The 25,239-nt window shown below is 44.4% G+C and overlaps 1 protein-coding gene across 6 annotated transcripts in view; it reads left to right on the top strand.

Moving 5' to 3' along the window:
* The window catches only part of MECOM (MDS1 and EVI1 complex locus), a 329,394-nt gene that overhangs the window by 5,427 nt on the left and 298,728 nt on the right, over positions 1 to 25,239 (top strand). For 3 of the 6 annotated variants that reach the window (XM_068200240.1, XM_068200237.1, XM_068200239.1), the window contains exon 1: positions 9,136 to 9,268. The exons of 1 other annotated variant lie outside the window; for it this stretch is intronic. In XM_068200240.1, the coding sequence (XP_068056341.1) occupies positions 9,211 to 9,268 (58 nt within the window). In that variant the 5' untranslated portion in view covers positions 9,136 to 9,210. Of the gene's footprint in view, positions 1 to 9,134; positions 9,269 to 25,239 lie in introns of those variants that run through there. 2 more of the 6 variants (XM_068200236.1, XM_068200242.1) reach the window with 2 other exon arrangements.

The following is a 25,239-nucleotide window of genomic DNA, read 5'->3' as shown; positions in this document are numbered from 1 at the left end:
ACAGGTATGTGGTGGAAGACAGAAAGTGTTGGTGGTTGCTCCCGCCCCAGGTGGATGAGGAAAGGGCAGTGGGGAAGCAGATGGAGTTTTATAAATCTCGGCTAATGAAACCTTGTCCACAGAAATTGCCTTGCTTTGCAGGGAAACCACTTTTTAAACAAATGTACTTTAGCTTTGGAAGGGCTTGTTCAGACATTTAGTTTTCCAACCAAGAATTCATAATATTTGTTTATTTAAAATTTAACTAGGTTTGCTGTCATTTTTGGAAGCAAGTCGGTGTTCTTTTGCTGTAATTTAATACAATCAGTTTTACATCATTTCAGTTTAGTTAGGCAAGAAGTGGCTTACGAAGAGCAGAAAGAGGTTTAATCCCACATTGTTTTCAAACTAGCAGATGCAAGTGTCATGTAATTCAGTAGACAGAGCTAGAACTGGACAAATGCAGATTAGAAATGGAGTTTATATTTTAAGTAGTGAAGGCATTTTACCAGTAAAACTATTTATTGAGAGCTGGGTGGGTTTCAACATCAGTGGAATTCCTTTGTCTTAATTAAGGTTGGCTGTTTTTCTAAAAAGATATGAGCTAATCCAAACAGGAATTAATTTAGGGAATTCCTGTAGCCTGTGTTATACAGGGGTAGCAGACCAGACCACTCTTCCTGGTTTTATAATCTATGCACCCAGTTAAAGCAGTGCAGTTTCATATGGAGACACAAGCTCAAGGCTGGGATCACAGGAATGCACTTAAAAACGAAATGGTCATTAAAAAAACCCAGGTTCAGCTCCGACTTTGCAGAGCCAACATCTGGCACAAAGTGTTTTCCATCCTCAGCACTGCTTACCTGGATCACAGGCACCCTCAGAAGTGCCCAGGTCTGAGGGCAAAGGCAGTGATGGGTTTTTCAAAGATGGGAAGGAGGAGCAGGGTGTAGGAGCTGAGGTTTGCATACAGAGAGCAGGGTCTGGGGTCGGAGCTTTGATCACTGCTCTGTGATGGATTTCCAGTGGGTTCCTGCCACATTCCTGCGCAACAGGTTACTGCTGCTGCTCTTAGCACCCAGACAAGACCAGCAGGGACCGTGATATGGACCAGTAAGCATCAGGAAGCACCTCCAGGACCCCTTTGCTGCAGTCTCTGCTGGAGGGAGGTGTTTGCTGGCAGAGAAACAGCAAGGTGGGGAAGGGGGTGGAGAAGCTAAGGAGAAGTGGGTGTTGCTGTCCTCAGGACTCTGTCTCTTTTTTTGCACTGCCATTTTAAACAAAAATATCAAAATTCTCAGGGTATAAAGAAGCCCTGTCTGATCACTCATTGACTTCATGTTCGCTCCCTTTTGTTTGCATTTCCAGGCTGTGCCGAGGCATTGCCTTCTCCAGTGCTGCTGGAAGAAAGGGCAGCCACGGATACGTGTGGGAGGAGGGAAGCTAGCCTGCAATGAATATTGTATTTGGTGCTAAATATGTAACAAAGAGAAAGAAATGTGAGTTAATCCAGCAATAAGAGCTGGGAAGTGAAATATAATTCGTTTTATTTCAGGGTTTAATGCTGTGGTCTGTTTCAGTGAAGCATTATCTTTTAAACTGGGATATACACAACGACATAACCCCCACTACCTTGAGGGAATGTCAGAGTTTGATCTCCGAATAAAGGAAATTCAGAGTTAAGGCTGAAATGTACCACATGGCCTCCAAGTCCCAGGAACAACAGGAGGCAAGGAAGTAGCTAAAGCTATGGGCTGCACTTTAAAATGAGTCCAGCAACTACCAAGCCGCCAGCGCTCGTTGCAGATCCACAGCACGGCTTGAGCTGGGATTTGTATTGGCTAGAGAGAGATCTGTGATGATCTTGAGTCTTTTTGGAAATCTTGGCTGATCTGTGATGAGCATGAGAGTTTTATGGTGGAAGGATTACAGTTCTGGGCTTAATTTATGCAACAGAAGCACTCTTGTCTCCTTTGACACCAATAGCTTTTGTTTAGAAAATCTTATATTGGAGCAAAATTTTGGTTCAGAAAAGGAACATACCCAAGTTACAGCTTTATTTCTTTGCTGAAGAATTGCTTTTATGTCTGAATGGGTGCACTACATTTTAGCCCTGCTTAAACTCCAAACTAAATTTAAATTGCTTGTAAAATAATCCACAGAATGGAAACTGCCACACAATCGTAGCCCTTGCTCCCTGACCCAAACCCATATTCCATTGCAAAGCAGTGCGCTGCTCTGTTCCGTGATTACAGTAAGTTAGAAACCAGAAGAGCAAGACTTCTATGAATAGGTTATTTTTGGCAATTGCATCACCAATTATGTATAAAATTTCAAAAAATATGGGTTCTGCCAGTTTGATCTCTGAGAAGGATACAGAAAATGAAAGCTTTGAGACTGCTGTAACATCATACTATTTTGTCTATTAGATATCATTAGATTACCAGAATACTGAGACCTTCATATCAACCAGCCTAACAAAAATTTCCCAGGTGGTTTAAATTAAAAAATTAGCCATAAATATATTTTGTATAATGTAATTTATTATGGATGTTTATTGTGTGCAGTGGGAAAATGTTTGGTTTCGGATGATCTTACCGTATAACATGTGCCTTGCTGAAACTGTTTATACTGAGGCAGCCTGGAAAAGCCCCAGTTTAATGCTGAGACCGGCCGGGCTACATGCTCTGAAAGCCACAGGAAGGCAGAGCCCTTCCCCTGGAAAGCCAAAGGGGCAACAGCATCTTGTGTGGGACATGTGCAGCATAAAACTAAGCAGTGGGGAAAGTGCTGAGTGACAGAGAAAGCTGAAGGATGGCTCAGGACAGTGCTGTTTTATAGGGAAAATGGGATAAAAATGATACCAGCTTGCAGCAGGTCCTGTTATACTGGGATGGGAAGCTCACTGGTGTCCAAGGGATACTTTTCTCCCACATCCCATGTTTCATCAGGCCTCCTTTTGTTTCAGCTGGGTGTGGTGAGCAGGGCTCTCTGCTGATGCCCACCCATGACTCCACATTTGCCCTTCTGCAGCACAGAGAGGGGATTAAGCTGGCCTTAGGGACCCAGGAGTTCCTGTGATGGACACATCCACCCTCTGCTGGGATGCTGCAGCAGAGAGATGATGGCTTCAGGAAAAAGATCTCCCGCCTCCTCTCCCTCTCTTTTGCACAAAGTCCGCATGCTGGCAAGGGTGAAATCATTCCTCAGTTTAAAAAAAACAAACCCTCAAAAACTTCCTCCCCTGCCCCAAGCTCCTTCACACATGTATTAACACCAAACTGGCAAAGCCAATGGAAAAGGATTTTGCGTTTTGGCAGCAGAGCTGGCTCAGAGCTCACTGCGGGCCTTATCCCAAACCCACTGGAGCTCAAGGAGTTTGTACCGACTTCAACGGGCCTTGGACTGGCTCTGGCTGGGAGGAATCTGCGTCCCTTCATCCTTGGGGGAGGGGGGTTATCAGCAGCTTTTGCTCTGCGGTGAGCCCCAACATGTGATGCTGTAACAGATACCTGGATTTACATCAGTCTAAGTGAATTAGGTTGGCCCTATAATCTGGCCTCATTTAAGAGTCATTTTAGCCATTAGGATGAAATATGAACACTGCTGATGGGGGGACTGTGGTGACTCTGAATCCTTGTTTCCCACCGTGCCCCATCTCTCCCAGGGTTGAGGACCTCTGAGGGCTGTGGTGGTCACTTGGGGGGTGTGGGAGGGGTCCAGCACCCCTAGCTTGCACTGCAGGGCTCTCCATTTGAAGGACTGTGGTTCTCCAAATAGCCTGAATTTGTACCTTCTGAACAAATAGCTCTGCTGCTGAAGGTACCTGGTTCCTCCAGTAAATGCTCCATTTATTGCCTCCCGATTTCATCTCAGACAAACAGAAGGAAGGCGAGAGACAAGCACCGACTGCTGGAAAAAAATCACCCCAAACATGTCTAAAGCACGGCTTGAGTCACTGGTGGTGCCTATATTTTTGATTTAAAAACCATTTAACATTTCCAACGTTTGACAGAAATGATTCGCCTTCCCCTCTTGAAAACTCTTTGCAATTTGAACTTACTGTGGCACGTTTTATTTACTTGCGCCTTGGTGAGGAATTAAGCAATGCTTTTGGTGAGTTTTAATCTTTCCCATTTTCTTTGTGGCTCTGTATAAAGGAAAAAAAAAAGGAAATATGTTGTTTGAAATAATTTTGAAGTGATGTTTCTGTTTTACTTTTTTTAGGCTCTTGATGTATTTTTGGCTACAGGGACTGGCATGGACCATTGCTCTAAGAATATACAACACTGAAAAGCAAAGCTGTATCAGCTGTATCTGAGCTAACTGCACTGCTTTTTAGTTTTGCTGTTTCACTGTTACTGTGCCATGGTAATTATGATTTACAGCAATAATGAAGACTTCTTAATTGTAAAATATAAACAGCATGAGATATTTGTCCTGATTCTTTCAGTTCGTACAGAAAGCAATATTTCAGTAGTCACTGGCTGCCTGTGAAAATGCTATTAAGCAGCTATGCTCTGCCTGAATAATTGCTGTCCAGGAGTTTGTGCTTCCTAATAAAGCCAAGGTAACTGAGAAATGAAGAAATGATGCACTAGGTCACTCCAGATGATGCAGATCAGAGAGATCTGAGTGAACAAACCAGTGTGCAATGTCTTTAATATCAGTGACCAGCCTCAGAATGAGAGAAAAGGTGAAATTATCTGTACTGCACCAATGCCCTGAGTGAAAACTGAGCTGAGGCAGAACCAGAAGGAGTGGTGCAGAGTCAGACCCAGAACGGGATGCAGCAAACCTTCCCAGCTGGGGCTTCTGCCACGCACCAAGCTGAAGGATCAGTCACGGACCAAGCACAGAAGATTTATTTCCAACCTGACATTATTATTTATTATGACTTGAATTAAAACAGCAACCACAGAATGCAGCCAGCCTGTTGTGCTGAGCCTGTGCAAACACGGGCAGCCCGCACAGAGCTTAGGCCCTGAGAAATGCAGATTAAACTTGGGGCCTGCTGCCCTACACATGCAATTACAGCATCACTGGAGGCAGTAATAAAATCCTGAGGAGAAATGGATGCTTTAAGGAAAATCCACGGAGCCAGGACTCCATGGCTTGCACACGGGTGGACGTGCTCCAGCTTTAATCACATCAGCCCTTTCCCCCTACCAGCAAATGGCCCCCCTGGTTCTGTTTTAACTGACCCTATTATTTTTGGCCGTATCCATAATCTTGGGTGATCAAGCTGCATTAAGCTATGAGTATCCTTGCAGGATCACCTGCTTGCTTTCAAAGAAAATAGCTCTGAGATTCTTAGGGAAGGAAGAAGGCCATGCCGGCAGGTAATCCAACCCTATAAAATCCCTGGGTTGTGGTTCCAGCCCGCCTTCCACGCGGGCGCGGCGAGAGGGACCTGAGCGGTGGGGCTGGCAAGAGCCAGCAACCAAAAGGTCCCTCAAGCCTATAAGGTTTATTAAGGTTCTTTTTAAGTCCCTGCCAATAAAAAGGGTCCACACAACCTCTGAGTGAGGCTCCATAAGCTCAGTTTTATGTTCGGATAATTTGGAGCCAAACTGTCACGGAGTTCACATAGCGAAATACCCCATGGAGCATCGCAAACTGCGAAGAAAATATATCGAGGAAAGGGAGGACTGATAATTTTATGGTTTTCCTTGAAGTTAAGCAGTAAAATGGGCTTTATTTAGCAATTTCCGGACTTCTGATTGCAATTTTGTTACCAGCGTAACGGTTTTCGATATAATGTTTTGTAAATAAGGAGAAATGTTAGAAGCCAAGGTCCTACAGTGCTTGGATCTGCCCTGGGAAGCAGTGCAACACACTCCAGGTTCCCAAAATGGATCAGACCTGGATTGACTTTTGGATCAGACCACTGGGCAGGACATGGCGACAGCACTCAGCTCTGCTGTGAAAGGCTGGAGGTTGAGCCCAGTGTGGCTGGGTAGCCCCTGGAAGGGACAGTCCTTTAAAAAAACAGGAATAGTTTGACCCCGGTCCAGGGATAAGCAACATACACTTAGTTTTGGAGGGCAAAGCATTTCTAATTTGAAATACATTTAAGAGCTCTGTTTTTTATAGGTGAGGTAACAATCTCCAGGCTATTAAAATCACTTGTCCTTCAGCCTTTTGGGTATGTGCAAATCTAGGTCCAGCATTCACAAGATAAAGCTCCGCTCTGTTTGCTCCACACAAAATAACTATCTTCCACTTGGCATGGCTCATCTTTTAAAAATCTATTTTACAATGTAATAATTCACACCCACTTCTCTTTGGGAAGTTGTTTATAGAAGGGAAATTAAACATGGCTGGGGACTGGAGGGAGTACTGCTGATACATGCAACAGCTCAAAATGTTGAGGGAAGTGGTTCTGGATATGGGAGAAGATGCCATCTTGACCTTGGCGGTTTGTTTATTAGACACTAAATCACAGACATTTCTTCTTCTAGTTCTGACTGGTCTGAGGACTCAGATATAACCTTAAAAGCCCTTCCTGGGGTTTTAAACAGAATTTAGACCTCATCATTGCTCAGTGCTATTTATTCAGCTTGAATGAAACAAGAGAATGCAGAGACCACCATGGGAAAGAAAAAAGGTGAAGAAACTAGAGAAAAAAAGGGAATATTCATTCCAATGACTGTATTTCCTTTTCATATGTTTCACTTCCTGGTGCCACAGAGTGGAGAAAATAAAAAAAAATATTTGATGTCCTTTTACCCACTCTGTTTATGCACCTTGTACATATGACAGCCAGTAACCATCAAACTCAGCCTGCCAGTGTTCCTAGAAAGAAGGGCTGTGTCTCACTGTCAGCAGCAAAGGGAGCACTGGAAATAAGGTGGAGGTGACCAGAGAGTAGGCAGGGATGGAGTGGGGAAGAGGACTGGGAAATGGGACATGTCTGATGGATTGCTCTCAGACCCTGAGCAGAAGGAGCCAAACAAATCAGCTCTGCCGGCACCTTTCTGCACAGGAATAATTCGGGACATCTGTTTTAAGAGATGATTGGTGCTTTTCATATACTAAATAAGCCTTGAATATGCTGTTCTCCTGCTTTCCTCTCCTTCCCCAGTGCTATACCAGTTATATACAAATATATAAAAAATATATTTATGCAGGATCTCAGCAAGATAACATGGCTAAATCACCTCTGTGCATCTTGACCTCCTGCTTAGTCTCCCGTTTCAGAGGCTCGGTGTAAATTAAGGTGCTGGGCTTACTCTTCAGGTCCATATATTCCCTCTGTGCTCCTGCTGCAGAAATAGCTGTGCTCCATGGGTTGGTGGGGATCCAGCTGAAGCCTGCGAGGGCTGGAGGGAGCAGTGTTGCTTTAGGCTCCCTGCCTGAGGAGTGACATATCAGAAGTAATAAGTCTGAGCCTTAGCTGATGTCTAACAGCATCGGAGAGCGGGCTGGGAGGCTGAACTCCTGCAAAAATGAAAGCAAGGAATTTAACAGCAGTAAAAAAGAGGTTAAAGAAAGAACAAAAAAGGAAAGGAAATAAAAGTGATATGAATGGCTAGAAAAACAGCTACGTCCAAATATTAACCTCTACTGCTGTATTTTGACACTGGGCTGAGTTAATAGAAGTACATGGCTAATACACATTTAGTTGGAAGGTACTTAATTTCAGAAAGTATCTGGATCAACTTAACGTGAAAATGTATTGGCAAAAAATATTTTATGTATGTCCAAATCTGCCAATAGCTTGAAGACATATTCTGCAGGAGGCTAGCAAGAGAAAGTATGTTTTACTGGTGGGGTTTTCAGCCAAACTCTCTCGTTCTTGAGGCTTCTTTTCCCTTTCTTCTCCATGATACCTTTTCCTCGACCATCAGAGGAGCAGGAGCAGGCAGACCTTTTCCCCAGCCTGTACCTTCTGTCAGCTGTAGCAGCCTCACAGACAGCACTGGCTTGAAGGGTTTTTTTCCTCTTGGTAGGTTAAAGGAGCAGCCCCAGAGCACAGGGGCTAAACTGGTGTAAAACTGGTGTGAGAGCAGAGCCCGCTTTGGCAGGGATGGACTCAGTGCTGGCTGTTCCTCCTGGGATCCATCCAGAGGTGGAGAAAGCAGATACAGGGCAATCTTCACTCTGTCAAGGTCTTTAGTGTTGAATGCTTAGAAGTGGAAAATAGTTTCAATTCCTTAAAAAAAAGGAATTTTCCTCTTCTTTCTCTTCTCTTCAATTCTCTTCTAAAGAATTGCAAATAGTTTCAATTCTTTAAAATAAGGATTTTTCTCTTCAATTCTTTAAAATAAGGATTTTTTTATCTTCTTTTGTATTTTGGTGTGTCCTTGGGGTTTGCATTCTTCCATAGGTATCATTTATTTCACAGCAAAGAATCGTGGTGAGACAGCCTGGACTTTAATTTCTGGGAATATCTTTATAGGCTTGTTTTTGTGGCTATATAACAACATTATGTTATCTATCCATCTCTCATTCCACTTCCTGATATACAGAATTATCAGGACTACCCATCAGTCACTCTTGTGTTTTCTAGCCCTTGGTGCTGTGTCAGTTTTTAGAATATTTTTTCAGTATTACAGCTACACTGATCTTGGTGGTTATTAGAAAATTATATAATATCTTAAAAAACTCTGTAGAGCTGTGGAATACCATCTGAGGAAAAGTAAATTTTAGACTGGAGTCATATAATTTCTGGTTTCCTGAATGTTGGAGTGAAGAAAGGCAGTTAACTAAGGCACAATTTTTTTTCAAGGAAAAGAAAAAAAAAGCAAAAAGCAATATAGAAGAGCAGGACGTCTGCTTTTGTAATTATGTACTAACAACTGGGACTGTGCCCCACCTGATATTGTCCTCCCTAGCCTTTCAAGTACCCAGGCTGTCCAGCTGATTTCTTTCCGTGATTGCAACTGGATTTCTCAGGTTTTCAGAAGCTCACACGGTGTTTTTGTGCACCTGATGTGTCAGATGTCCTGAGAGGGGATGGGACATCGGGGTGGTGGGAGATACAGGAGTGAAGGTCACTCAGTACAAAGAGAAAAGAAAGATTTAAGGGTGATTGTGCATCTCCTGAGCTTCACCTCCACGCAGCTGTGCAGGGACCTGCTCAGCTGTGCCGCATCATGGTGAAATTGGCTCCTCTGTTTCCCACTCGTTTGCAAGGTAATAAAAGAACAGGAAGGTCAGCTCTGTGCTGGGCAGAAGATGGGGTTTTCACTTCTGAGTGTTTTGCTGTTTGTCCTGTAGGACACCATGGGATGTGTTTTGCACCCTGCTCCAGGTGGAGCTGTACGTAGAGCCATGGTCTCAGGTACTGCTCGTGTAGTGGTGGGTTTGGGCCAGGGGGTGATTTTGGGCTTTGGCAAAGTGCACTGCTGCTTTTTTGCTGCTGGCAGCCAAAACTGGGGGTGTTTCCACCTCCTGGATGTAAGCACATGCTATAACAGGAGTCTCAAGGTGCCATCCCAGACCTAGTGTCAAAATGTTATTTCTCCTGTAATTTGAGAAGAGGCTACAAAAATGGTTTGATGTTTCCTTGAAAAATAACTACTTTTCTTTTGTTTTTCTGCAAAGTTTTCACTTGTTTAGGATTGTTTCTACTGGCGCTGGTTTTCTTTTCAGTGTTGGTTACAAAATCCTAAAGCAATAGGAGGAAGAGGGTTTTTTTTCCTCCCCTGTGTGCTTTTTCAGATCATGCTGGAGATTAGCTCGGGGGAATGACAAACCACTCTGTTCCCAGCACAGTCTCCCCATCCATTGCTAAAACATTATGGGAATTGCCGTTGGATGCCACATCTAGTTTCACTTTGTGCTGCAGTCTTTAATGCCAACACTTCTGCTGTTTTTTCTTTCAGCGCCGTGATTCTGCCATGTTGTCTGTACTTTCCTTGATGCATAGAAACCCTTATAAAAAAGGGAAAAATGAATTAATTTGTGGTTGCAGGTTTGGATGACCATCAGGCAGCAGCAGAATCCAGTGTGATTCTCAGTTTCCTGCTGCCCTGGTCAGTTGTGTGCAAGAAGGGAGATGGTTTTAAGGGTGCTCAGGGCATGCCTTTCTCCTGAACACTCACAGTGTGCTGTGAGAGCTTTGCCTGTTTCATTTGCAGTGGTGGAGGTGATTGAATAGCACCACCTCGCTCTGGTTTAGGTTAATAAGCAAGAAAAGATGTGCTAATCCTGTAAGGGTGTCTGAGAAAACCAGCAGAGCTGTCCCACCGGGGCTTTGCTGCCCACAGCAAGGGTGAGGGGTGTGTTGGAGGCTGCTGCTGATAAGGAGCATCCTCTGGAGAGGGCAGGAATTGTTGAAAGGGCTCTCCAGCTTCTTGTGCTGCCCTCAGCGTTGGGCTAGGGGGGGATTTCCCACGTTGGTGCTGGTGTTTCCCACATTTATGGGAACCACAGACTTCCCAAAGCCAGCAGCCACCTCTGCTCTGAGCAATACCAGTAGCAGGAACCTGCTGATCCGTGCAGAGCGTGCTAGAACTGCAGAGGTGGGGGGTGAAAACTTCTGTTCCTGATGCTTTGAAGATTTCTTTTTTTTTTCCCATGTAGAAAGGGACTTGCATGCCTGATGCCCCAGGTGAAAAATCCAGCCATGTTAGAGGCTGGTGTGTGCATATGGGTGAAAATGTGTGTCAGTGTGTGCTCTAGCACCTCTCAGCTGGCTTATCCATGGTTTGGGGTTCAGTGGCAGCCACATTGTGACTGGACCTGTGCAGTCTGTGAAAAACCTGTAAATTAATTTCTGACCAGACTGAGGCATCATTTGCCATTTAAAAATTGTAAATCTGAGTTTATCCAACATTAACAGATGTAACATAAATGAGTTCCTGTGCTGTCTGCTGGTCCACTAATGGCACTTGTTTGTAAGTGCTTTATGTTAACAGCTATTTGATGGTGCCCATTAGTTTTTCCTAGGTTAATGTTATATAATAAAGTGAATGCTGGCCAAAAGCAATAGTAATACGATAAACAAAAAATCCGAATGCTGGGTGAGAAATGCAATGGAGCGAGGGCTGAACTCTGGTGGGAGTTTGGTTTAATCTAAAGGTTAAAAAATGTTATAATTTGGGTTTAAGTAAATTGGCTCTTTAGTCCCAGAGGTCTTGCTCTTGTACTTCTTGTGCCTCCAAAGCTCCCACTAATGCCGATGGGAGTCTTGGGCGCACAAGAAAAGCGGGTTCAGGTACTAAAGTTACAGATTGGCTTGGACCAAAACCCCTAATCCAAATACCTCCGGCTTTTGAAAGCATTTGCCAATTGGATTTGAATCTGGACACAAACATTGTGGCTTGAGCTCATCTGAGCTCACTTACATCTGTGTAAATCTGTAGTATGGCCCCGATCCAGCAAAGCACGTAAATATGTGCTTAATTTGACTTCAAGGGGACTATTGTGCGCTTAAAGCTAAGCATGTGTTTAAGTGCTTTGCTGGACTCAAGTCCAAAAACATGGGAGTCAATGAAATGACACCAAATAGTGCAGCGTAAGTGCGATCTGAAATGAACCAAAATGTTTGCATTTCTACCTGGAAATGAACACCCTGTTCACATCCTATGCATCCTGCGTGCACTTTGTATTTTCATCCATCTGCACATAATGTATTCTTTACAGTAACCTGTCCATTCAGTACAGTAAAAAAAGAAATATACTTTGAATTTTCCTGCTCTATTACTCATATTTCATGAAATGTGTTCTTATGCCAAGTGTCTGTTTATATATATTTATACATGTTGTTTCTTTATTGATATTGGCAAGATACAAGAAGAAAAGAAATATTTTACAGTTAAAAACTTGTAAACAGTTTTATCCCTCATTTAAAACCTTTTTTTAAAGAGTTTACCTGATGTGGTCAAATTACTTTAACTTGTTTTTGGTTTTGCCAGTCTGACCAATATGAAAAGTATTTGTTAAACATACAGGATTGTTTTTAGCTGAAAATACACATTTTAAACATGTTTGCAATTAACTGACATGTGAACGTGCCCTTACACTCAACTGCTAAATGCCACTTTTGTACTTTAAATCCCACTTTTAGTGACTGCCACGCTACATAAAGCTGTCAATGAATATTTTCACATGAATACATTAATGCTGTTAAAAGAGCGTGGATTGCTTGTCAGCTGCTGCAGCTCACTGCGAAGAGAACACAAAAGGGTTAATTGAGCTGAGCCCTGCAAAAGTGGCAGAGGCATAGACTAGAACTGGGAATTAAACCCAAAACAAATACAACAAGATATAGCCCTTGTGCCTCGGTATGACAACCACAATGCAGACATAAAGAAGTGTAAGCTGCAAATGTCTGTAGGTTATTAATGAGGTAATAGAAGCAAAATTAGGTATCAGCAGGGTTTGGCTCTCTTTGAATAAAACTGAGATCTTTTATCTCAGAATATGCTAGGAAAGACTCATAAGCTGTGATTTGGTGGTCTAGGCTGTGCCCTTCTTGGTTGTGGGAGTTGACTCATGCCATTTAAACTCACCAGTGTTTTCCACTCGGGGCAAACAGATGTGGGATCAGATACAGAGAACGGCTGGCAGGGAAAAGGTTTGCATGGCAGTTTGAGGAAAAATGCTTTTGTGTGCTTTCTTCTGAATCAAAAGGATATTTTGCACTTCAGCTTTGTGTGTCTGGAGAGAGGCTACTACTTTCTTGCAAAGCCAGCGTGGAGGAAGCACATAATGGCAGTGCTAAAACACCTCTGTGTCCAGCTGACCACTGCCCAGACTGAGACTGGTTCTCTGCTGATTTTGACAGCTTCCCACAGACTCCTGATCAAGTCTTGGTGTTTGTGCCCTGTAAGAGTAAACTCTTCTCCAAAATAATGGCAAAATACTCCTTTCCTGACTTTTGGAGAAGCTGACAGGCAGAGATGCAGCCGATGCATTGTGTGGAGTGATCTGCTCTGCCCCAATCCCTTCTCAGCCCCACTGTCTCTGAAGTAAGTGGCAAAACTCCCATTAACTTTAATGATGCAGAATCGACTCTAAATGGATCAGGTTTGTCTTTAAGAAAAATCACTGGGGGATTCAATTACATCACAAATGTATTCAGTGGTTGTGAAGTGATTCTGGTGTACGTACAGCCAAACCCTGAATTCCTTCTCAAGTAAGTGTCTGGGTGAGGATTGATTGCAAATCCTGCTCTAAGTTATACCCGTGCAACTCCCCCGGAGCTGATGGCATTCCTCCTCGTTTCCCTTGCATGGACAGTGCAGAGGCTGAGCTGCACAGAGCCTAACACATCCTGCTCCCCTTGGACAGGGGCTGGGAGGGATGGAGTCTGTCCCTATGGATCTGCAAAACTCCTCATGACCTGGAGCAGCACCTGCAGGGCGGTGGAGGCTGCACCAAGGGCGGTTTTGGCCCCTCAGCCTTTGAAGAGCTCTGGCATGATGTAATCCCAACCCTGTAAGCTGCTGCAGGACCCTGGGGTTGAGAGCTGCCCGATAAATCTCCGTCGCTGGGTTTTGTTACCTGCCCGCTCTGTTACATGACTAATGACTTCAGGTAAAGAATGGGCAGTGGAGAAACAGGTAATTAACAAAAACATCCTTCTGTGTTTTCTGCTCAGCTTCCGTGACTGGTGTTTTCAAAAGCTGGGCAGATATGATTTGTAGCCTCCCTCTTTCACCAGCAAAGAGGCAGGGCTGGGTTTGAAACCTGGCAATCCCTGAATGCTTCCCCAGTTTCCTGCCCTTGCATTTGATGCAGCCAGGGCTGGTTTGCCAGAGAGTCGCTGGTATCCGCCTTGATGTGACGTTTTTGTGCTGCAGTTAAGTTGTTGGGTTTTTTATTTTATTTGTTTTTTTCTGGAGCGTGGGTTGCTTTGAGTGGCCTGGTGCAAGTGCATTAGCAAAGTGAGCCTGCTGTAAAATATTGCTGCATCCAGCTGCCCTGTCAATAGGTCAAGCTATTTGTCCGATCCAGACGGGGTGTCTAGTTCTCCTGGCAGCATCCCTTGCTTTGGCATGGGAAAACCTGTTTTGTTTAGCACTAGGGAAACAATATGTATAAATAGTAATGCTTGAACCTAAACACTCCTGTTGTCTTTATGCACGGGTGCTGTGTTACTGGTTATTTTATGATAGATTTCTTTCCCCCCCTCCCTTCTGAAGGACTTGAGTCCCAGCCTGCAGAATAGCTGCTGTTGAGTGGAAGCATTCCTGCTATTTTCCCCTCAATTCAGAGGAAGCAATGCACTTGTTGTGTTACCTTGGTGAATCGAAAGTGGTTTTCACTTCCCTTAATTAAGCCTGCTTTGGTGCTGGCCCCTCCAAGATGGAGAGCGCAGCGCACTCAGGAGCGCTGCTGCTGATTTGAATTCCGAAATTCCTCTCCTTGTGAACTTCAAAGGCAAGTATATTGCTCTGTCTAAGAGGCACCAATTATGTAAACCCTGGGCTATTCAGTATGTTCCATAATTATTTATTTTCAGCGAAAGAGGTTTAACCCAAACTAGACAGAAAACTGGCATTTCTCCAGTTATTAGATTCTATTGAAAAAGGTATTAAACAATGGACAGGGTAACACGGTAGATTAGTGTCCCTTCATCTTCCTGACCTGGGCATGTGTCAGAACTGTACTGAGCTGACCAAAATTACTTTGATTTGATGGCCATTAAAGGTCAGGAGCAGAATGGGATCAGACGCCTTGGTTGAGGCTGAAGTACACCACATTATATATTGATAGTAATTAAGTTGTTTCATTTAATAAGCACCATCAGATTTAGAGGCATTGTTACAGTATCAGGGCACTGAGAAAGAGAGAAGCAGCCAGGATATGGGCTGGGGGAGAGAGGGAGAGAGAAAGGGTTCTGGAATGAGTGAAATGTGTCCCTGGAGTAATTTTTTATTTTATAAACTGAATGCAAACCTGATGGAGAACTATGGAAATGAGCAGTCATGCTGGATACATACACACACTCTCTCAATATTCCTATACTGTGGGTAATGAAAAGTGCCTTCAGGGATGGGGTGGCCTTACCATTCATCAGTGCCATAGCCTTAAGTGGGTAATAACTAAGAGCTCCCATATCTAGTGTGTATATAAATTCTAGCTCCTCAGTATATTTGCTTCAGACTGTATTTAATTTATACAATTCCTTAGCTTTAAAGCTGTCAATTGATAACATTCAATCTGTGAGCCTGACTGATAAAAATGAAGGAAGAAGTACTCTCTAGAGACTAGAGCAGGGGAAGGGTGTGGGGGCCAAAGATGCAAGTGGTGCTTCTTCTAGGCTTTGCTCCAAGGCCAAATGACATGCCCTGCCCTCCCTACCCAGTTATTTTTTTCTTTACCCTCTTGGGACACAAGCAGGTCCCTCTGCTTGGCAGGTGGTGGTTATATCTACAGCAGGCAGCCACCTGCCATGAGGGTGGAGGTATCTCTCTTACCTCCAACAGTGATGAGAATCTGCCCCTGACCCTTGTGAGTTTGGGAGATGCTGTCAGTGGTGGCTTCTCTGCCATCCATATTCCAGAGATGCCTGAAGTGTTAATCACTGTGTTTGGGAGGGTTTGTGATAGAGCCAGCTGGCTTTTGGAAGGAGCAAGGTAGTAGAGAAGCCTACAGGACAGCAAAATAAAAGGAGTTTGATAACTGGGGGCTCAGCAGGAATTAACTGTCCTGTGGTTGCACAGGTAGATGTTGAACCTGGGCAGCATGTGCCTATGCAAGAGCTGGCTCTGCCCTGGGATGCAGCAGAGATGGGGGATGTGAGGCTCCATGACTGAGTGATGTGTCTGTCACTTAAGCGCTATAAAGAGGGCCAAGCTCTCATACTGCAATAAATTTGTAAAGGCGAAGGGGAAATGGCCAGGCAGTTTGGAATTCAGCTTGTGAACCAAATATTGCACGTTTTTCTCTGCACGAGACAAACTGTTATTAACAGGACGCTTTGTTCTTGACCCATATTTCAAATGCCCCTGTGTCAGGAAGGGCCTGGTCCAGAGCTTGGCTCAGTTTCCCTTCATTGTATGATGTTCTGGTTCCTCCTGACCCCAAGCTGCTGCTGGGCTGCAAAGACTTCCCAGCACCTGTCTGTCCCACAGGTGGCCTTTCTTGTGGCACAGGGACAACTCCTGCACGGGTGGCTGCAGTCACTGCTGAGACTCACAGAGGTGAAGCTCTGCAGACACTGGTGATTCCCACTGGCCATCTTGGTGCTGGTCCTGGTATGAGGCACACAGGGCTCTGCATCCCAGATTGGGCTCTCTGGTCTGGAGGCAGTGAAATCACACGGTGCTGCTGGGTGGTTTGGCCAAGGCATTGGCCAGAGATGTCCATTGGGATCCATCACAGGGGAAGAGTGCAGCAGAGCAGGTTCTGGTCAGGGCAGATCTTGAGGAGAGCTGGCGTCTACTTCCCTGGAATAGTGTTACACATCTTCCTGATAGAGGGACCAGGAGGTTAACCTGGCTTTCAGGGTAATTTCTTCCACTATACAGGACTTTGAGAAATGTCATGTCTTGCATGTGGAAGCTCTTTAAAAGTAATTTAATATATTGATTGGAAAGAAACAATAATGAGAGTGGACTGGTTGGGCACTTTGTAGATGAGGCATGCAGAGATTTCTCGTTATGAAAGAGTCGTGCTGGTGTGGACTTGTGTGTTTGTTGGTTTGTGTGAGAGGAAATCCCAGTTCCCATGGCAGTCAGTCAGTTCACTGAAGACTATGCAACCTGACTTCCAGGATTCACCTGAAACTCCAAACAGTGCCTTGAAATGCAGTTTGATAAGATTCTCTTTAATTCTGAGCTGCTCCACTAGAAGCCACTCGATGTTCAGGCTGTAGTGCTGTAATTTGAATAAAAGGAAGAGGAGTAACCTACTAGTAGTGCCTGCGGGAGCAGGACGAATATTCTTACGATTGTGTAGGATGGTCTGAATCCAGATGGTGTTTTATAAGTTCAGCTATAGTTTTAAAAGGCTGCAACTTTGATGTTACTGTTGACGGGGGCCGTGGAGCACAGCTCCCACAAAGTTTGCTGGCTTCAGGCAGCTGAGAGTGGAAATGATTGCGTGAACTGGGAGGCGCCGGATCCGGCCGAGAGCAGTGTGGGACGAGCAGGAAGCGTGGCATGGGGCAGGCAGCCAGGAAGAGGACGCGAGGAGTGGGTACCACGTTCCTGGAAAGCTGGTCGTGTGGAAGTGCTCCTGGCTGTGGGTGGACATGGGCGTGGAGGCAGGGTGCTTGTTTCAAGATGCACATCTAAGCAGAAATGTACTAGCCGGGCTGGATTTGGGTTTGCTTTGGGCTCAGATTCAGGAATTAAATTGGTTTTTGGCTTAGCAATGCCCCATCCATGCTCCTTGCTGGAGACACTATGTTTCTTTGTGAAATGGAGAAGTTGGCTCTTGTTTCCACTGCCGACTTCTACAAAACTCTTATTGCTCCCTGCATCCATGACCCAGCCTCTCCAACAGTCCATTTTTCAGTCACAACTGAGCACATTATTTGAGCAAAATAACTCCACTAGAGGAGCGTTCCAGCACAATCAATAAAAAATCATTGAGTAGAGATAAATAAACTTGAAATAGGCATCATAATTAACCTGCTGTGAAGGAGAGCAAAACAATTTAGCAACGTTCGAACGTTTGGCAAAGGGGTTTTCAGCTGGCACCTGCTTGGCCCAAGCTCTTTGGATGGGAGAAAAATCTGCTAAAAAATTACTCAAAATGGCCCAAATCGCACTTTGGAGCTTGTGATTGCCCAAGGTAGGAAACAAAAAGAGGCAACGTTTGCCAAAGAAGGGCTGCAAGGTCTTGGAGAGCCACGATAGAAATAAACCTGTTGAAAGCTAAACAAAACCACGTATCCCCAGTACAAAAGAAGGAAGGAAGGTGATCACCGCTAAACTGGTGCGCTCTGTGAAACCCCTCTCCCCTTCTAAGAATACCCTTTCAGTATATGGGTCAGGAAGCAGCGTGGCTTCAGCCTGGATGCCTGGCGAGAAACAAAGCGATTGTTCGGTGGTATGTTAATGTAGCAGGTGCAGTTTTATTTAAACAAGAGGTGGCTATTGTTTTCTGGAAGTGTGGTGATTTACAGGCTCATAGCTTATCCTGGAGGATCAGGGTGTTAAGTCATGTGCGTGTATGTGTGTTTTAGCCCAGGGTGGCCCTTCTCCCGTGTCTGCATCCCTGAGTCAGGAGGAACTTAAAGGGAACAGCACCAGTAAAGTCAGGGATGTAAAGCCGGGAGAGATTGGGGTCAAATAGGTAAATTACTGAATGTAGGGACCTGGATTTGGAATGAGATGTGTGGTCTCCAGCACATGTAATGGTTTGGGAGGTTTGTGTATCACCCCAGATGACCTCAGTGGGGTTTGTGTGAGGATTTGTGAAAAGAACCTGTCTTTATAAACACTGATTTGCCTAGCAAGCCATGGGAGAGAACAAGAATTAACAAATATCTTCATTCCTGGCAATTACTTCAGTGTTTTACCTCTGTGGCTGAAGACAGAATAGTTAAAAATGCAGTACTCCATCTGGCATCTCCCCTCTTCCTGTCCTTAATGATTTTGCTTTTGATGAGCTTCATCCAGAGCAGGCAGAGAGCAGGAGAAGCCCCTTGTCCCATAGCAGAGACACTGAGCTAGGTGGGTTGGAGAACGTCTCACCTGCAGCAGGAAACCCAGCTGGTTTACCTTCCATGGGGCTTTAACACCATGGCAAGAGTCTCTTGCTGATCGTTGCTGTTGGCATGGTTCTATGCATTTCATCTGATTTGTGAGCTCTAATAGGTCAAAAGGCTAATGTGAAGCCTATCTTTGATGGCAACGTGTTTGTGGGGTTTTATTTTGGGATTTTTAGGAGGGGAAGTAAGATAACCCCAGTGCTCTGGGATGGTGGGGGACCAGTCCTGCTTAACTCCACAGCAGGATTTTCATCTCAGCTGTAGCTTGTATAAATGTCACTGCCTCTGTGCAGAGTGCAGGTATGGATGCAGCCAAGCTCTTCTGCAGCTGCTGGTTATTTATGTCTGTTTGTTTTCCTTCTTCTGCCTTGAGAGCATCTTTCCAGAATGGTTAGGTTGTTCTTTGTTCTGTTCTTAGTCCAAAAATTTTAAAGACTGGAAAAATAGTGTGTTTGAGCCCTGAAAAACCTGCTGCATTACTTTAACCAGTGGACGAGGGCTTTTTTTTTTCTTTTTTTTCTTTTTTTTTTTTTTTTTTTTTAATTTTTTTCCCCTTAGCTGGAAAAGAAGGTCTGGGCTTGATTTTTAAGTTTATTCTGCTCTAGAGTGAGAATAACTTCATTGGCTACATACAGTTGTACCAAAGTGGAAGTATTTTAGAGAAACATTTAAATGAAGCCAAAAATTGTGGCTGATCCACTTACACAGATTATCTTTGTGGATATTGATGTTCTGGAGCAAAAAACATCTTGATTGCCTTTCCTTTTAGCATTGGGCTTGAACATGATGCAAGTGTGATGTTGATGACAACACCAGACTTGCCCAGCAGTAGGATCTGCCCTGAGCAAGCCATGGCCAAACCCTTGGGAAAATCCTGGCCAGGTTGTCACGGGGCTATTTTGGGATGCTTTGGAGGTCAGGTGGGATCTCAGCTCCATGTGTCCTGTGCCTGCTGAGCTGAGCCCCTGCGCCTCCCTCCTTGCCCTATTCCTCACTTGGCTCGGACCCAGACACTTTGAAACGGCAGCTGGGTGCTGCACTTTCACTCGTGGTGATTAATATTGCTCTAATATTTGTCTGATGTAGCTCCCACCACTGGGCAGGGCAGTGCCCTGTTGAGCTGCTCATTGTACGAGCTGTAGCAAATGACTGTCCCTTCCTCCGTGAGATTACGGGCTAAAATTAATTGTGATTTTGACATGCAGGGTACTTTTGGACTAAGGACTGTTGTTATTATTTTTAATTTTTTTTTCCATAGAAACAGAACATTTTATTACTTTTGCTGAAGAAATCCACGTTATCAGTTTCCTTTCATGCAACAAAACACCCTCCCAGTCTTTAATAAACATTAAACGCTTGAAGCTCGTTCTATGCTTTGCATGTAGAAAACACTGCAGAAATGCCAAGTATCCTTATTATTTTTCCTCATGGAGCTTCCAATTCACTGAATTCACCAAGCCAAGATAACACCATCTCGGAGGGCCAGTGCTGCGACAAATTTACAGTCTGGGAGCTTATATCTTTCCAGGCAATTGTCTTCAAACAGACAGCAAATTTCTGCGTGTTGGAGTCTCAGAGCTGGAGTTTCTTCTGAGAAATGGCTGAGTCTGCCACCACTGAACCCCTGAGTGACAGCAAGTGCTTTTCGGCTTCTGTTGTAAAATTTTTTTCTTTTTTTTTTTTTTAAGGAGGGCTGGCAGCCTGAGCTATTCTCAAGGATTTGGAAAAGAGCCACAAACAGGAATTATTGAACAATTGCTCTGTGAAACTTAAGATAACAGTTTGTTCCACCACAGTGGAATTGCTTTGTGGTAGAAGGAAATTATCTTTTTAGCTCTTGATTAACATTATGTGAGAAAAATAAAATTAAAGCCTGATTGTATCTGTGGTTGAATGGAATGTGTGTTCGTGCAAGGGGAAGAGGGGACAGATGTTTGTGGGTGACACATACAGAGATGAATGTTTGTGACACCTCAGACTGTAGGTGATTCATGGATCAGGAATGTTTTTAATGTTTGGAAAATTCCTTATTGCTTCTTTATTGTCAGAGTAATGCTCACCCTGTGCTCAATGTGAGTGTACATACTGGATCGTTAATGACAGTAAGTGCATACCATAATTTGGAAGTTGGAAAGCATGTTTTCTTTTGGTGCAAATTAATATTCTTGCCGTTACGAGTTTTGGTGCTTTTGGTTGGTTCACAGAAGCAAACAATAACTTGCATCTCCATAGTTACTCCATAAAATAGTACACTTGGCCATGAGTTTATCGCGCATGTTATTAAAAGTAAATAATATTACTGGGAGCCCAAGTACATTTTTAACATACCAGCTCAATCTGGCTGCCTTGGAAGTCAGTTGGGAGAGTTTTCTCCTGTTGGAGAGGCAGATGCTGAGGAGAGGCTGTGGGGCATTGATGGCAGAGGCTGCACCTGTAGAGCAACCTCATTATGTGAGAGCAGGATTTTGGTTCAGCAAGCTCTGTACTGGATCTCTCACACCTTCAACAGGGAGAAATGCATTGAAGGGTGCTCCAAAATAGCCATATTCAGGTATTTTTCATTAAAAGCCCATGGGCATAGGTAGAAGTTACCCCTTTATATTGAGGGAGCGGCTGCCTGGAATGGGTGCCCTCAAGCAGGGAAGGCCGGGGACGTGCAGGAAGGTGATCTGTGCAGTGCTCGTGGGGTTTTGAAGGAGCTGTGGCTCCTGGAGCCCCAGAGCAGGGCTCTGCAGTCCCATCTGCCCGGCTTCCTGCCCGCCCCGGGAGCTCCCCGCTTCCCACCGCGGCCGCTCTGACACCCTGCGATTCAGAGGGAAGCTCTGAGGATGCCGAGTTCCAAACATGAACTTTCTGAGCAGGCCAAATTTCTGCTGTGATCTCTCAGCTCAGTGCTTGTGCTTATCTGTGTTTGCAAGACACGCTGGGAGATCAAAATATGCCCTTTTTGAGGCGATAGGAAAGAGACAAGATGCTTCTTTAATCATGTCTGATAAATTCTCACTTGTAATGAGAGCCCTAATTAAGGGAAATTACCTATTGGAAAAGAGTTAAAAGGGGCCCCCGTACTCCTTCCAGCAAACTTAAAGACAAAAGGAAGTTTCTAACAATGGGTCACTGGAGATGCATTTCCGCCCAGCTTTAAAAAACAAGGTACTGTCTAGCTGATGAGCGGTGAAGGCGAGCAACGAGGCTTTGATGAGCCTTCTCCTGCTTCCTGATATTGTGACCCTCTTAACAAACACTGCAGACGAAAATCAGCATGCCTTCGGTATGCTGTAAGTGCAGGCAGGCTATCTGAAGAGATGCCTCACTCGCAGGATATGGTTTAAATCCTGTTTTGAATAAGGTTTACATCCTTGTCACTGAAATAATATTTTTGTACCGTAAAAATCAATGTGAAGAGACGAGCAGACAGGTCCCCCAATATGTAAACAACCTATCTTTGATGTCACTTCTTACTGACTTTTTTCTTGTCCCAAGGAATACCCAAGGGTTTAGTCATTTAATTTTACTTTTATATATCTGTTTATGATGCCAGAAGGTGTGCACTGCTCTTGATTCCAAAACTCCAGGATGGGAGGTGCATGATCTGGGTTCTGTTTTGCCCTTATTGCTCTGAAATCAGCACTTTTGCTTCCACTTGGGTGGTTGGGGAAAGTTCTGGTTTTCCAGTCAGCTCTGTGATTAGAATAAAAACAAGAGGGATTCTCTCTGGGTGCAGGGGGAATAAAGAAATAAGAGTCTGTAGGTCCAAGAGTTTTGGTCACTGTGATCATCTGGAATGAGCTTTCCACGTATCATTAATTTCTCCTCAATGGCGCATGCTGGAGTGAGCTGAATGTGGTGCTCCAGACATACTTTACATACTGATCTCTCCTTGGGCTGCTTTGCAGCCTGATCTCAGCATGTCTTGCAGGGAGCATCGGTGAGAAGCAATGTATCTACTCTCCTTTTAGTGCGCAAACTTCAAATCCTGTTTGCAGTAAAGCAACAGAAAGCTGAATGTGCAATAAAAATATGAGGGTTTGCTTGCAAATACAGCGAGTCACAGTTCCAGTATCAGATGTTGGCACCTGGAGTGCATGAGCTGTTTGCAATCCTCCTGTCAGGGCTGTTGCATTCAGCATGCAGAGCTCTTCGTTCCATCTCCGGGACCCAAAAGCATTTGAATTGACATCGAAATTTTTCAGTCTGCATTGGTTATTAATATAAAGAGCATGGTTGATCAAACGGTAACTTTGTTCCATGTTATACTGTACTTGTTTATTTTTTCTTTCTGTGAAGCAAATCATCAGCAATTTTCCCCATCAGTAAGATTTTTTTGTTTCACAAAACCACAACCACAACCAGCAGTGGCTTGAGTCATGTTATTTCTTTATTGTTAGGCATTTGCAATGTATTTTTATTACTTGTGATATGAATGTGGCTTAGGTGTGTTTAACCACCTCGTTCAATTCCCAACACCTCTGTGGGATGGGTGTTGCTGTTAGCTCTTGTAAAATAAGAGTAAATTGAGTAGCATATAAATGAAACTATTTTCCTAGAGATCATGGAGGAACACAGGGGGCTGAAATGGGGATACAGAATGTGGTTTGGCCAGTCCTTGTCTTAACCACGAGCTCCTCTGAGCTCTCTGGAGTGAAACACATGGAGGGGTTGGAGCCGTGGGGAGGGATGGGGCACGGGCACTGCTCCAGCTTGGAGTTCCTCAAGTGGTTTGCATTGGCATGCCAGGAGCTTTGGAAGGACACTGGCCTTTCAAATTAATAGCACACTTGAGGATTTTCCAGGTACTGCTAGAAAATTACGTGAGCACACTCCCAAACATAAAACCAGATGTGCCGGGTCAGACCACAGGTCCCTCCGGCCCAGCAGCTCGTCTCATGCAGTGGGTGGCCAGAGCGGGCCATGAGGTCAGGAGATGTGAGTCATGGGATGTCCCAGAAAACTCTCCCGTGTTTGGCACTGACACCTCCCTGGTGGGGAGGTGATAACTGCACACACTGACTTGTCACCAGGAAACTGCTCTGCAGCCTTGGATGTTTATGCAGCTTCAGAAGCAGCTCAGCTGAGTTTCCAGATACCTTCTGAAAACATTTGCCTGTTTTGTGATTTGTTGGCTTTGGAGTCCAGGTTTTAGTCGAAGTGTGGAAGAGCTGGGTGGAGTGCTGGCCATGTTTGTGGGCTTGGAGATGGTGAGCTTTGCTGACACAGAGCCCTGCCTCTGGTGTGTGATGGGCATATGTGACACCTCACCTGCTGAGCTGTATCTGAATTACCCCTGGAGTTGGCCCAGATCAAGCAAAATCCCCTTAAATGTGCTATTGAAATAATTCTCCGGACGTTTAGTTGTTGGTGACGCTGGCGAACCCTGTGAGCAAAATTTGATGATGTTACAATGCTCTAATCTCATTTGATGTAATCCAGCCAGGGGCTATTTGGGGTGCATTATTTCTAATGGTCTGGAAATACACTGCCTCCCAGCAGGCAGAGCTGAGGGGCAGCAAAGGCTGCTGCCACCCTGGTGGCACCTACAACTTTGCTGCCTTTTGGAGATCACCTGACCCCTGCCTTCTGGCACCTGGAGCGTGATGGTGCCTGTGATGGTCCCATTTCACTGATTGATAAAATGGGAGGAGCATCACAGACAGGTATGAGTCCACGCTCTGCTTTTATTTAATAATAATAATAAAAATTAAAAACCTTAAATCCTTTGCTCTTTCTGAGCTACTGTCTGAGCAGTAGAGGAGTCTGCTGCATACATGGAAATGTGGGAGGTGTGAGAGTGTGTGAGCAATGTGTATTTAGATGGACTTTTGGTCTAATTTGAAAATTGGTTTGTTTTATACTGGCTTCAGTTGTAAAAAAGGAATGATTAACCCAAACAGGAGCACCCGCGTTACTCACCTTTAATTATGTTTGCAATACATCATGGTGATACGGGGGAGCAGAAAGCTTTTCTGCATCCAGCACATTTGCCTGGTAGCATCTGTCCTATGGAAACAGTTTTGATTCAGAGCCCCCAGTAGCATATGGTGAAAAATCTGCCCCTGAAGTCAAATTGAAAGTAGAGGCTGGTCCCAGGCCCCAGAGGACCCCGTGTCTCCTGCCAGCCGGCAGGACTGGAGCTGGAGTATGTGTCACTGTTTCACTCATCATGAAGATTTTATATTTGGTTTGGGATGCTGGTGCATGAGGTTCTGGATGTAAAAGTCAGAAGAGATATAGTTCCTGTAATGTCTGCAGAGATCCTTGTGTCGATAAGGTCAGCAGCAAGTTAATAGATTTTTATCTTCTCATCACATGAACTTAATATAGTGCAACTGTTGGAGGGGAGGGGAGAAACCTTCCTGCCATTATTTTCTGATGTGTTTCAGGAGGTTTTAAAAGACAGTGTGTGCCTTAAAAGCCCCTCTTTGCTTAAAATGAAAATCAATAGTTCAAAATTACGAGTAAAAATATTTAAATATGAACTGAAGGCTAAATATTGTGTAGCAACACAGCTAAAACTAATTAGAGCTGGGTGAAGAGAGATGTGTTTCTCCATGGCAGTGATGGAATGGATGAGAAGGGGGATGGAGATTTCCTCCTCCGTGCTCCCAACAGCATCAGACTGAGTTTACATAAATGATGCC

This window comes from Anomalospiza imberbis, chromosome 10 (assembly GCF_031753505.1).
Source record: "Anomalospiza imberbis isolate Cuckoo-Finch-1a 21T00152 chromosome 10, ASM3175350v1, whole genome shotgun sequence".
NCBI lineage: Eukaryota > Metazoa > Chordata > Aves > Passeriformes > Viduidae > Anomalospiza > Anomalospiza imberbis.
The sequence above is the reverse complement of the archived record's forward strand: the minus strand, read 5'-3'. Positions and strand labels throughout refer to the sequence as shown.